Source organism: Macaca thibetana, chromosome 11, assembly GCF_024542745.1.
Source record: "Macaca thibetana thibetana isolate TM-01 chromosome 11, ASM2454274v1, whole genome shotgun sequence".
In the NCBI taxonomy this organism is placed as follows: Eukaryota; Metazoa; Chordata; class Mammalia; order Primates; family Cercopithecidae; genus Macaca; species Macaca thibetana.
The window spans coordinates 99,587,687-99,601,457 of NC_065588.1; the positions used below are offsets into that span (position 1 = coordinate 99,587,687).

The following is a 13,771-nucleotide window of genomic DNA, read 5'->3' on the forward strand; positions in this document are numbered from 1 at the left end:
AAGGGTACCAGATTTAAGTTGTCTCAATACAACCACTTATTTTGTCAGAAAATGGAGATAATATATGATTACGCCATAGGATTTTTTATGAGGATTAAATGGACACTTGACGAAAAGTGTCATAACAGTACCTGCCACATAGTCAAGTTCAAGGAATGTTAGCTGTTTCTGTGGTTGAATTAGACATAGACCAACTGGTCTTGTCCCAAACAACAGAGAGGTACAGGTGCATTAAAGGTAAGCAGGCTAAACAGTGTTAAGACAAATGCATACTCACCTAACCAAGGCCCTAATCACCATGTACTAAATGCCTCTCATTTAGCCTTTGCTTTTGCTTGCAAGTAAAGAACTTCAATATGGTACTTTTCACTCACAGCAAAACTACACAAAATGTAGAGTCCAAAAGACACCGTGAGTTTTTCCCAAGGTGCAAAACAAGATTTTTGCACACTGAGAAATGCAGGGAGCCTACCTTCCACAGGGTTTGGACCAATGGACTGATGGCCATGGTACTCATAGAAAAGTCACCCCTTTTGTTCCCATAGAGTTCCATCGGATTTAAAAAAAAAAAAAAGAGGGGGTGGGGGGCAAGTACAAAGACTTGAAGGCACCAGTGAGAGAAGGCGACTGTGTTTTATTAATCCATGTGATTAATCCAGCATGCTAAGGAAGATTCTTTACAGAATCAAAACTTGCACGTTTTGATCCACATGGATTAGGAAACTGCTGCATTCACTTGCCAGTACCTCTTCTGCTTTGTGCTTGAGTTTTATTCTTCAGGGTCCAGCACGAACAAAAGAGAAAGAGTGTTTATGTGAGGACCAGTAGCAGAGGCACTTTGACAAATGTCCTTCTCCCCCTCCCTTTCTGGGAGACACTTCCTGAATTTCCCAAGAACTAAGCCCTGGGTTTGTATTTGCATCATTTCTCCCCAAAAGCTGAACAACTAAAAACTACCCCCTAAATGCAAACTTCTGTCAACCTATGAAAAGTGGTTTTCACCAAGGGGAGGGATGGAAAAATCCCACTCCAAACATTTTGCAAGACAGTAATGAGAATGATGCAGAAATATTCAAGGGTCCAGTGGGAACCACCAGCCCTTCACCAGGGTGAGCAACCTGAAAGAGTCCTGTCAGCATCTGAGAGGTTTCTCACAAGCTTTAGTGTGAGAGGAGTGGGAGCCTTTGGACATGCCAAAGAAAGAGAAAGAAATCTTCAGGGAATCAGAGAGAGAGAGAGAGAATTACCCAGCAAGGCTCAATCAGGCTTCACTGCCTTCCATTGCCTATAATGTGATTCTGAAATCTAGCATGAAGTATATGTGTACAAACTAAGATGTTTTGAATCCATTTCATCTCTTCTTATTCTACCTGGGAGAAGCAACAATGAGTCATCTACACAAAACCTCTGTCGTCTACAATATAGCAGTCTCCAATATTTGTGAGACTTTTCAAAGAAGGAGTTGGTCTAAGGCTGCTGTTAGGCCAGCAGAATGATGGTGTATGATAACAGTCACAGACACCTTCCCAAAGCACATTTAGAAATATGAGAAGCACATGCCTTTCAGTTCTAGGGAGAATTATGGCTTCCAAGTGAAATTGGAATAGCCCAGGTAAATGAGATCTCAGTTCCCCTCTCACCTTTCAGCCTCCCATCTGCCCAGGTTCTCCAAGTCATGGTCCCTATGCTACTGCAAAGACTGAGACCAGAAGCTGGAAGACCTCCCAGGTAGCATTCCAAGACCACCTGGTTGATAACAATCAATGCGATTCATCAGAAATCTGAAAGTTTGTGAGGCCTCCCTTTTACAAATAATTTTACACTGTAAGACTTTATCCATACTTTTCCTATAGCTGCCCCCAGTACCCAAAACAGTGTTTGGTGCAGAGTAAGCATTTAATAAATATTTGTTAGATTCGTGAATGCGTATAAAATTACAGATAAATAGGAGGAATAAGTTGGGGCATTCTATTACACTGTAGGGTGACTATAGTTAAGAATATTGTTTTGTTTTGTAGAGATGGTGTCTCACTATATTACCTAGACTGGTTTCAAATTCCTGGGCTCAAGCAATCTCCTCAGCTTGGTCTCTCAAAGTGCTGGGATTTCATGTGTGAACCACCATGCCTGGCCTATAGTTAACAATATTGTATTGTATATTATCAAATAACTAGAAGAGGGGATTCTGAATGTTCTCACCAAAGAAATGATACATGTTTGAGTGATGGATAAGCTAATTATTCTGATTGACCATTACAAAATGAATACATATATTAAACATCACAGTGTACCCCTCAAATATGTGCAATTCCTATGTACCCATTACAAATAAAAATTAAAAAATAATAAATATTTGTTGAACTGTATCATAGAACTTGTTGTCAGCTAGCTTCCTTATCCTTGGAGTACTTCCCCTTTGAGAAAAATCACCATGACCAATGTGTCTGTGTATACCCAGCTCCTAGCAGAGCACCCAGCACATGGTATGCTGTCAGTAAGTGTCGGCTGAATCTGTGGTCTATGGCATAATCTGCTTATGAGCAGGCTTATCATATGGATCTCTGAAGAGTGTGATTTGTGTTTGTATGTGTAGGTGTGTTTGCATATACATGCATACATTCTTATCTGCATATACTTCTGTATTGGTGTATGTATCCGGCTCTGAAGGCAGCAGCACGAAGGAAAATGAGAAGTCAGATGTCTTACATTTTGACTGGTCATTGACCCACCCATCTGAAAGGAAGAAAATCATTTCTACAACATTCTGCTTGTTGACCATCCAGGTTCTCATCAGTTGACGGAAGAATATTTTTTAAATGGGAATTCGATCATCCAGCCTCCTCCTCCACCTCCTCCTCCGGCTGTATAGCCAAGGAGATGAACCCAGAGACGTTAAACAGTTTGTACAAGGTCACATGGCCAGTCGTTCAGCTAGGCCTGGATCCCCAATAACTTTACCACCTCCTCAGTCCTCATATCTCATCACCCTAGTTTGAGTACCATGACTCTAGAAAAACAGTTTTTGTCAATTTTAGCAAGACATCCTAGCTGTTAAATCAAATGGGCCTTCTTAGTACATTTCTTAATTGTCCTCCCTTAGTATTGGATGCTAACTATCCTTTCACTTTTCTGAAACTCATGAAATCCTTTGAATGCAATAAAAACAATGCTAGTAATTATTGAACATTAAATATGGGCCAGGCACTGTTTCAAGGACTTTAACTATATTGTGACATTCATCTCTCACAATAAATCCTAGGAGTTAGATATTATCATGATCCTCATTTAAACTCAGGGTAAGTAAAGTGCAGAGAAGTTAAGCCCAAAGTCAGTGGCTAATTAGGAATTCAAACTTAAAAGTCTAACTCCAGACTGGGCGCTTCTAACCACAATGCCTCTTGTTAGCTTCTGTTCCTTCCCTACCTTTCTAGGTCACATGGCTTCTCAGCTTCCTCCCTTTTATGCCTCCTCCCTTCTCTTGATCATCTCATCCACTCTTAAGAATTGCTTATCACCTCCTGATGACTCTATAACTTTTTACTCCAGCTCAGACCTTAATTCTAAGTCACAAACAAATAAAAACCTCTTTAAACATGCCCACTAGAATGTCTGTATCTATTCAGGTATATTAGGCAAAATGGTCTCCTTTGCAAACTTCTGCTCAGCTGGTAAGAAATTAGATGTAGCTTTATAATGTTCCATTTTCTGTTCTCTTCATGCCACATGGGGTGGTTTTTTTAATGCAAAAATAGCAATCTAATCCCTACTTGTTATTTTAAGTAAATCCGTATTTGTTGCTTTTAACCAAAGAGTTAAGTATGTTATAAGAGGAATGCTCCATCCGTCTGCTGCAGACAAGGTCCCAGTTGCTCAGCCATTTGGGACTCTGAAAACTCCTTTGATCACTGCCATCATACTGGGCCTGGCATCTGACATCATGATAATAACCAGGAGAGAAAAATGAGGGGCTGATGCCCCACTGATGAGGGAATAACATGGAGTCAGTCTTCACCAAAAACTCCAAGTTTCTTTTGTGAATCAGTTTTAACCCCTTTCATTGGCCAGCTCAGCCAGGTGCTATATTTGCTCTAGCATTCATTTACAAATAAGGCCAAATAACAACGTTATCCATGGAACAAATTTAGGCAGCAGTAAGTCTGAGGTTGGTTACCACCACCGAAACTCTGGGTGGTGTTATCAGTTAGCATTTGCTGCATAATAAACCATTCTAAAGCATAACTTTTTAAATTATTATTTTACATGATTCTATGGGTTGACTGGGATGTTCTGCTCTGAGTCTGCTCATCTTAAGCTGGATATTTTAGGATGACCACCCTTGTACATCTAAAAATTGGTAGACTGGTTGGTATCGTAGGGGCTTCAACTAAGTCCCTCATTCTGGAGGGTCCGTATTGTCTTCCTAGTTCCACCCATCAGTGCCTTCTCAATCCCAGCATACCTAATGGCTTCCTGTCTCCAAATCTAAGTCAAATATCAAGGAATTTAGGGCTATCAGAGCAAATCATGTAATTATAAACTATGTTATTTCTCAAAGTTATACCCATAATCTCAACTCTCAAGATCCTAGTATATCAAATCTTGAAGTCACATATTTTTCAGATTGTGATAGTGGCAATTATTTTATCTCTTCCTCCATTGTGGTTTTAAAGGAATAAAGAAGTCGGCATTTGCTTGTATTGAGTTACCACAGTAGGCTGGAAATAAGCCTAAATTAGTCTTTCCATAAAACTATCAAAAGCAGGATAGGTCAAAATCAACTTTTAATATGTGCCATCAAAGCCGTGAAATATGAAATCCATATGATTTTAGTGGGCTCTTTGGGGGAATCACTAATGTTCATCAAAGGGCACAAGCTAAATAAGTTAAAGTATATCCATAAAATATATTACTCTGAAGTTGTAAGAAAAATGAATGAGGCTCTGGATTCCATTACAAGTTTATACTCTTGCACCATTTGAGTTTCCAACTGCAAATCTTTAACAGGTATCTGGGGGAAAAAATGGTGGATAGGAGGCAGGACAAGATTGCAGCTCTCACTGGGACAGACAGAGCAGCATGTGGAGACTCATATCATGAACTTTTGCTCCAGAGCTACTGCAGAAATAGACCAGGAAAGCCAAAAGAATCCACAGACCCTATGAAGAAAGTGGTTTCCTCCTGCAGGACCCAGGAGACAGCCCAAATACTGTGAGTGCCCAAGTTGTGAAAGTGGGAAAGGGGTATTATCCGTCCCTGAACACACACCCTCACTGGGGAACCTGAAGGTCTAGATCATGGGAAAAAGATTTGACCTTACCTGGAGCTCAGTCAATTTAGAGAGCCGAGTGAAATACAGTGGTAGGGGAAGCAGTAGGAAAAGCCCTGTGGGTTCTCCAGGTCCCTGGGAAGCAATTTCTTTCTCCCTGTGTGTGCCTCACAGGGGTCCTTGGGTAGGGCTGCCAGAGGTACTGGGAAAAGACCACAGGGAGAAGGAAACCTCTAGCTGAACTTTGTAGCAATTCCAACCCAATGTGAAATCTCCTGGCTGGAACTCAGGGGAGGGTGGGAATCCAGTAGACTCAACAGGCAGGGAGGTGCAAAAGCCCTAAGTGCTTTCTCAGTTGAGAGGCTGCTAGTCCAGGGAAAGTTCTCAGCCCTGCTCGCCTACTGCCTAGAAACAAACTTGGTACCTACGGTAGGAGTGAGATTAGCCTTTTGTGTTGCATGGGAGCTGGGTGAGGCCTGTGACTGCCAGCTTTCTCCCACTTCCCTGACTACCTGCATGACACAGCAGAGGCAGCCATAATCTTCCTGGGAATATAACTCCATTGACCTGGGAATCACACCCCCATCCCCCACAACAACTGCAGAAAGACTCACCCAAGGAGAGTCTGAGTTCAGACACACCTAACCCTTCCCCCACCTGATTGTCCTTCCTTACCCACCCTGGTAGTTGAAGACAAAAGGCATTTTCTCCTGGGAGTTCTAGAGCCCCATCCACTGCCTGATCCTCCCTATACTACCACAGCTGATGCCCTCTTGAAAGTGCTACCTCCTGGCAGGAAGCCAACCAGCACAAAAACAGTGCATTAAACAACCAAAGTTAAGGACTCTCACAGAGTCCATTTACCCCCATGCCACCTCCGCTGGAGCAGGTGCTGGTATCCACAGCTAAGAGATCTGCAAAAGGGTCACATCACAGGACTCTGCAGACAACCCTCAGTACCAGCCTGGAGCCTGGTAGCCCTGCTGTGTGGCTAGATCCAGAAGAGAAATAACAATCACTACAGCTCAGCTCTCTGGAAGTCACATTCCCAGGAAAAGGGGGAGAGTACTAGATAAAGGGAACACTCCATGGAACAAAATAATCTGAACAGCAGCCTTGAACCCCAGATATTCCCTCTGACATAGCCTACCCAAATGAGAAGGAAACGGAAAAACAATTCTGGTAATACGACAAAACAAGGTTCTTTACCACCCCCCAAAAAAAATCACACTAGCTCACCAGCAATGGACTCAAACCAAAAAAACAAATCCCTGATTTACCTGAAAAATAATTCAGAAGGCCAATTAAGGAGCACCAGAGAAAGGTGAAGTCCAATGTAAAGAAATCAAAAAAAAGGACACAAGAAATGAAGGGAGAAATCTTCAGTGAAACAGATAGCATAAGAAAAAAAAATTCACAACTTCAGGAAATAAAGGACACACTTAGAGAAATGCAAAATCTTCTGGAAAGTCTCAGCAATAGAATCAAAAAAGCAGAAGCGAGAACTTCAGAGCTCGAAGACAAGGTTTTCAAATTAACCCAATCCAACAAAGACAAAGAAAAAAGAATTTAAAAAAATAAACAACACCTCCAAGAAGTTTGTTATTATGTTAAATGACCAAACCTAAGAATAATTGGTGTTCCTGAGGAAGAACAGAAATCTAAAAGTTTGGAAAACATATCTGGGGGAATAACTGAGGGAACCTTCCCTGGCCTTGCTAGAGACCTAGACATCAAATACAAGAAACTCAAAGAACACCTGGGAAATTCATTGCAGAAAGATCATCATCTAGGCACATTGTCATTAGGTTACCTAAAGTCAAGACGAAGGAAAGAATCTTAAGAGCTGTGAGGCAAAAGCACCAGGTACCCTATGAAGGAAAACCTATTAGATTAACAGCAGATTTATTAGCAGAAACCCAACAAGCCAGAAGGGATTGGGGCCCTATCTTCAGCCTCCCTAAACAAAACAATTATCAGCCAAGAATTTTGGATCCAGTGAAACTAAGTTCCATAAATAAAGGAAAGATACACTCTTTTTCAAACAAACAAATGCTGAGGTAATTTGCCACTAACAAGCCAGCACTACAAGAACTGCTAAAAGGAGCTCTAAATCTTGAAAGAAATCCTGGAAACATCAAAACAGGACCTCTTTAAAGCATACATCTCATAGGAACTATAAACAAAAATACAATTTAAAAAGACCAAGGTATACAGGCAATGAATAGCACGATGAATGGATTAGTATCTCACATCTCAATACTGACATCGAAAGTAAATCGCATAAATGCTCCGCTTAAAAGGTACAGAATTGCAGATTGGATAAGAATTCACCAATCAAGTATCTGTTGCCTTCAAGGAACTCCCCTGACACATAGGACTCATGTAAACTTAAGGTAAAGGGGTGGAAAAAGATATTCCATACAAATGGACACTAAAAGCAAACAGGAATAGTTATTGTTATATCAGACAAAATAAACTGTAAAGCAACAACACTTAAAAAAGACAAAGAGGGACTTTATGTAATAATAAAAGGTCTTGTCTAACAGGAAAATATCACAGTCCTAAATATATATGCACCTGACACTGGAGCTCCCAAATTTATAAAACAGTTACTACTAGATCTAAGAAATCAGATAGAAAGCAACAAAATCATAGTACAGGACTTCAATACTCCTCTGACAGCACTAAACAGGCCATCATGACAGAAAGTCAACAAAGAAACAATGGATTTAAACTATACCCTAGAATGAATGGACTTAACAGATATTTACAGAACATTCTACCCAAAAACTGCAGAATATACATTCCACTCATCAGTGCATGGAACTCTCTCCAAGATAGACCATGTGATAGGCCACAAAACAAGCCTCAATACGTTTAAGAAAGCTGACATTATATCAAGTACTCTCTCAGACCACAGTGGAATAAAACTGGAAATTAACTTCAAAAAGAACCTTCAAAGCCATGCAAATACATGGAAATTAAATAATCTCCTCCTGAACGATCATTGGGTCAACAATGAAATCAATGGAAATTTTAAAATTCTTTGAACTAAACAATAATAGTAACACAACCTATAAAAATCTCTGGATACAGCAAATGTGATGCTAGCAGGAAAGTTCATACTCTTACATACCTATATCAAAAAGTCTGAAAGAGCACAAATAGACAATCTAAGGTCACACCTCAAGGAACTAGAGAAAAAAGACCAAACCAAACCCAAACCCAAACCCAGCAGAAAAAAAGGAAATAAAAATCAGAACAGAACCAAATGAAATTGAAACAAAAAAGAAATACAAAAATAAATGAATAAAAATCTGGTTCTTTGAAAAGATAAATAAAATTAATAGACCATTAGCAAGATTAACCAAGAAGAGAGAAGATCCAAATAAGCTCAACTGGAAAAAAAAAAAATGAGAGACATTACAATCAACACCACAGAAATATAAAACATCATTCAAGGCTAGCATGAACACCTTTACCTACATAAACTGGAAAACCTAAAGGAGATGGATAAATTCCTGGAAATACACAACCCTCCTAACTTAAATCAGGAAGAATTAGAAACCCTGAACAGAACAGTAACAAGCAGTGAGAATGAAATGATATTTTAAAAATCACCAGCCAAAAAATGTCCAGAACCAGGCAGATTCACAGCTGAATCCTAGCAGACATTCAAAGAGTTGGTACCAATCCTATTGACACTATTCCACAAGATACAGAAAGAGGGAATCCTCCCTAAATGATTCTAGGAAGCCAGTAGCACCCTAATATGAAAACAAGGGAAGGGCATAACAAAAAAACAATACAGACCAATATCCCTGATGAACACAGATGCAAAAATCCTTAACAAAATGTTAGCTAACCAGATCCAACAGCATACCAAAAAGATAATCCACCATGATCAAATGGGTTGCATACCAGGGATGCAGGAATGGTTTAAGATATGCAAGTCAATAAATACGATACACCACATAAACAGAATTAAAAACAAAAATCACGTGATAAACACAATAGATGCAGAAAAAGCATTTGACAAAATCCAATATCCTTTATGATTAAAACCCTCAGCAAAATTGGCACACAGGCAACATACCTCAATGCAATAAAAGCCACCTATGACAAACCCACAGCCAACATACTACAGAACGAGAAAAAGTTAAAAGTATTCCCTCTGAGAACTGGAACAAGACAAGGATGCCCACTCGCAACACTTCTATTCAACATAGTACTGGAAGTCCTAGCCAGAGCAATCAGACAAGAGCAATAAATCAAGCGCATCCAAATCAGTAAAAAGGAAGTCAAACCTGTTGCTGTTTGCTGATGATATGATTGTATACTTACAAAACCCTAAAGACTCCTTTAGAAAGCTCCTAGAACTGATAAACGAATTCAACAAAGTTTCAGGATACAAAATTAATGTACACAAATTAGTAGCTCTGCTAAACACCAACAGTGATCACGCTAAGAATCAAATAAAAAACTCAACCCCTTTTACAGTAGCTGCAAAAACAAAATAAAATAAAATAAAATATTTAGGAATACCTAACCAAGGAGGCAAAAGACCTCTACAAGGAAAACTACAAAATACTGCTGAAAGAAATTGCAGTTCACACAAACAAATGGAAACACATCCCATGTTCATGGATGGGTAGAATCAATGCTGTGAAAATGACCATACTGCCAAAAGCAATCTACAAATTCAATGCAATTCCCATCAAAATACCACCATCATTCTTCACAGAACTAGAAAAATCATACAAAACCAAAAAAGAGCCTGCATAGATAAAGCAAGACTAAGCAAAAAGAACCAATCTGGAAGCATTACATTATCCAATTTCAAACTATATCATAAAGCCATAATCACCAAAACAGCATAGTACTAGTATAAAAATAGGCACATAAACCAATGGAACAGAATAGAAAACCCAGAGATAAACCTAAATACTTACAGCCAACTGATCTTTGACAAAGCAAACAAAAACATAAAGTGAGGAAAGGACATCCTATTCAACAAAAGGTGCTGGGATCACTGGCAAGCCACATGTAGAAGAATGAAACTGGATCCTCATTTCTCACATTATACAAAATTCTACTCAAGATGGATCAAGGAGTTAAATCTAAGACCCAAAACTATAAAAATTCTAGAAGATCATTGGAAAAACCCTTCCAGATATTGGCTTAGGCAAGGATTTCATGACCAAGAACCCAAAAGCAAATGCAATAAAAACAAAGATAAATAGGTGGGACTTAATTAAACTAAAAAGCTTTTGCGTGGCAAAAGGAAAAGTCAGCAGAGTAAACAGACAACCCACAGAGTGGGAGAAAATCTTCACAATCTATACATCTGACAAAGGACTAATATCCAGAATCTAAAACAAACTCAAACAAATTAGCAAGAGAAAAACAATCCCATCAAGAAGTGGGCTAGGGACATGAATAAACAATTCTCAAAAGATATATAAATGGCCAACAAACATGAAAAAAAGCTCAACATCACTAATAATCAGGGAAATTCAAATCAAAACCACAATGTGATACCACCTCACTCCTACAAGAATAGCCATAATCAAAAAATAATAGATGTTGGTATGGATGCGGTGAAAAGAGAACACTTCTACAATGCTGGTGGGAATGTAAACTAGTACAACCACTATGGAAAACAGTGTGGAGATTCTTTAAAAAACTAAAAGTAGAACTACTACTTGATTCAGCAATCCCATTACTGGGTATCTACCCATAGACAAAGAAGTCATTATACGAAAAAGATACTTGGACATCCTTGTTTATATAAGCACAATTCACAGTTGCAAAAATGTGGAACCAACCCAAATATCCATCTATCAATGAGTGAATAAACTGAGATATATATGATGGAATACTACTCAGCCACAAAAAGGAATGAATTAATAGCATTCACAGCAACCTGGATGGGATTGGAGACTATTATTCTAAGTGAAGTAACTCAGGAATGGATAACCAAATATCGTATGTTCTCACTCGTAAGTGGGAGCTAAGCTATGAGGATGCTAAGGCATAAGAATGATACAAGGGACTTTGAGGATTCCGGGGAAATTGTAGGAAGTGAGTGAGGGATAAAAGGTTACAAATTGGGTTCAGTGTATAATGCTGTGGTGATGGGTGCACCAAAATCTCACAAATCACTACTAAAGAACTTACTCATGTAAGCAAACACCACCTGTTCCCCAAAAACCTATGAAAATAAAAAATTAAAAGAAAAAAAATAAAAGAAAGAAAGAAAAAAAAAGAAAAGAAAAATGAATGAGAAAGCACTCAATGAACTGATGCGGGAAGAACTCCAAGATATAGTGATAAGTGAAGACTGAGGTGCAGAATACTGCTACTCACCTGTACACTTTCATTTGTCATAAACACACTTATTTGCATAGAGAAAACAATGAAGGATTCTCAAGAAAATAGTGTAAGTGTTTTCCCATGGGAGAAAGGGGAATGAGGCAGATTGGAGCAGAAGTAGGAAGAAGACTGTCTTCCATATACCTCTTTATATTTTTGGGTTTTGAGCGATGTAAATCTATTATTCCCTCCGCAAAAATATTTTCAGTTCTTTTTAAGTAGAATTTGAGTGTGTACCACAATGTGATTCTCAAAAAACTCATTAAAATTACATTACTCCAAGAGTTTGAAACCATTATAAAATCAACAAAACCTTTCAATGGCCCTGATATGAATACATATGCAATGAATTTTGTTAGCATATAAATATAAGAGAATGAATAAATACATTCTAAAACAATGCATTGTTCAAATGAAAATGTAGCAGTTACCTGCTTTATCAGTTGTCCTAAAAACATTTTCTCTTAGGTAGTAAATTGGACAGGTACATTTAAATATATCATTTCAGATCAGTGAAATGGTCCTAAAAATGGAGTTTATGGACAGTCGCAGGGTGTCAAAATCATCTATGGTGACAGTGCTATGGGGAATATAACTAATACAATTATATATCATTTTTGGCTTGACACAAAATTATGTTCTTTTGCTTGCCCTATATCAACTTATTTAGGGAAATCATCCTTTTACTATTCTCTCTCCTTATCTGCCTCTCTCTCTCTCTCTCTCTCTCACACACACACACACACACACACACACACACACACACATTTTGTGTAATTTAAGTGCAGCTGTCAATCAAGTGGCCCACCTCCCCTGCCTCAGAAGTAGCAAATGTTGACTGGTGTATTCCATTCTCCCAGCTACCTGGATTCCAGGGGTGAACGTAAGACCAAAGTTTGGCCAATCAGAGCCATTGGATAAGCAGTAGAGACTGTTATAGATGAATGAAACAAGAGGGTTTCTGTACTTTTGAAATTACAAGCTCTAAGAATCAGATATGCCTATAGCTGCCAGGGCATGTTACATGCCAGGGGCATTTTGAAAATGAACCCAACTTAGTGAAGACAACAGGGAAATTAATAAAATGAAATTAATCATGATATTATTGGTGAACACTGGATCCAGCCATGCCCTAAGCCAGTCCACCTTTGGATTTATTAACTTCATGAGCCAACGAATTCCCTCTTTTGTTGCCATTTTGAAACACAGTGCAACTGTTCCTCAATAAAATCTTTATGATTATTACCTGTACATATTCCAGTTTCTTTGGAAACTCTGGTCTTTCTTGGGATTATGTCTTAATTTACCTGGAAAATTTAGACAGTGTAGACTACGAAATTTAGGAGATTCAGAGAAATTCTTCATGTGATTAATGAATCTGGAGCAGGTCACTGAAGTTCTTTCGTAACAAGGGATGTTCTGTAAGATAGAGGAGAAAAATACACAAAATAAAATTAGGTTAATGGCTCCAAAATAATTCATGCCACCTAGCACTCTTACTTCCCTAAAGTGAGTGATATTTTTTAAATATTTTTGTTTCTTTATTCTTTAAATGAAACAATCCTGAAAACAATCACAGTTAACTCTAGTTACCTTTACATGCACATTCCTCTTATGTATTCATTAAAGAGGCTAATTAACTTAATTATTTGTTCATTGAAAAAAATCTTATTCAGTTACACTATATGCTAGATATTATTCTAGGTAGTGGGGATACAAGAGGCGAGGTCTCTGCCCTTATGAAATTGACATATTAGTGGAGAGTGACAAAAAATAAACAAATATATCTCCAATAGATTGGATGGTGATTTTTCTGTTGCTAAGATGGAAAACATAAAATAAGAGATACCTTCTCAGACAAGGTGACATGAAAACAAAGATTCACTGGCACAGATGGAGTAGCCATGTGAGGTCTTGGATGAGAGTCATTCCGAGCACTGGGAACAGCCAGTGTATGAAAGAATGGAGAGGCAGGGGATAGGGAAAGGGGTCAGAAGGTAGGGGAAAGGAGGCTCTTAAATCAAGCTTTGTCACCTTGAAATAGCAAAAACAGAAAATAAAGAGGAGAAAGAACTACAAATATCTTGGTTAAATAATATGAAATAAGGTCATAAGTAAGGATCCAAT

General features: G+C 38.5%; 1 protein-coding gene across 5 annotated transcripts in view; it reads right to left on the minus strand.

The window, feature by feature from the left end:
• Window positions 1–13,771, minus strand: part of C11H12orf42 (chromosome 11 C12orf42 homolog) — a 183,683-nt gene that overhangs the window by 49,990 nt on the left and 119,922 nt on the right. For all 5 annotated transcript variants that reach the window (XM_050748484.1, XM_050748481.1, XM_050748482.1 and 2 more), the window contains one exon: window positions 12,952–13,063. In XM_050748484.1, coding sequence (XP_050604441.1) covers window positions 12,952–13,063 — 112 coding nt within the window. The remainder of the gene's footprint in view (window positions 1–12,951; window positions 13,064–13,771) is intronic.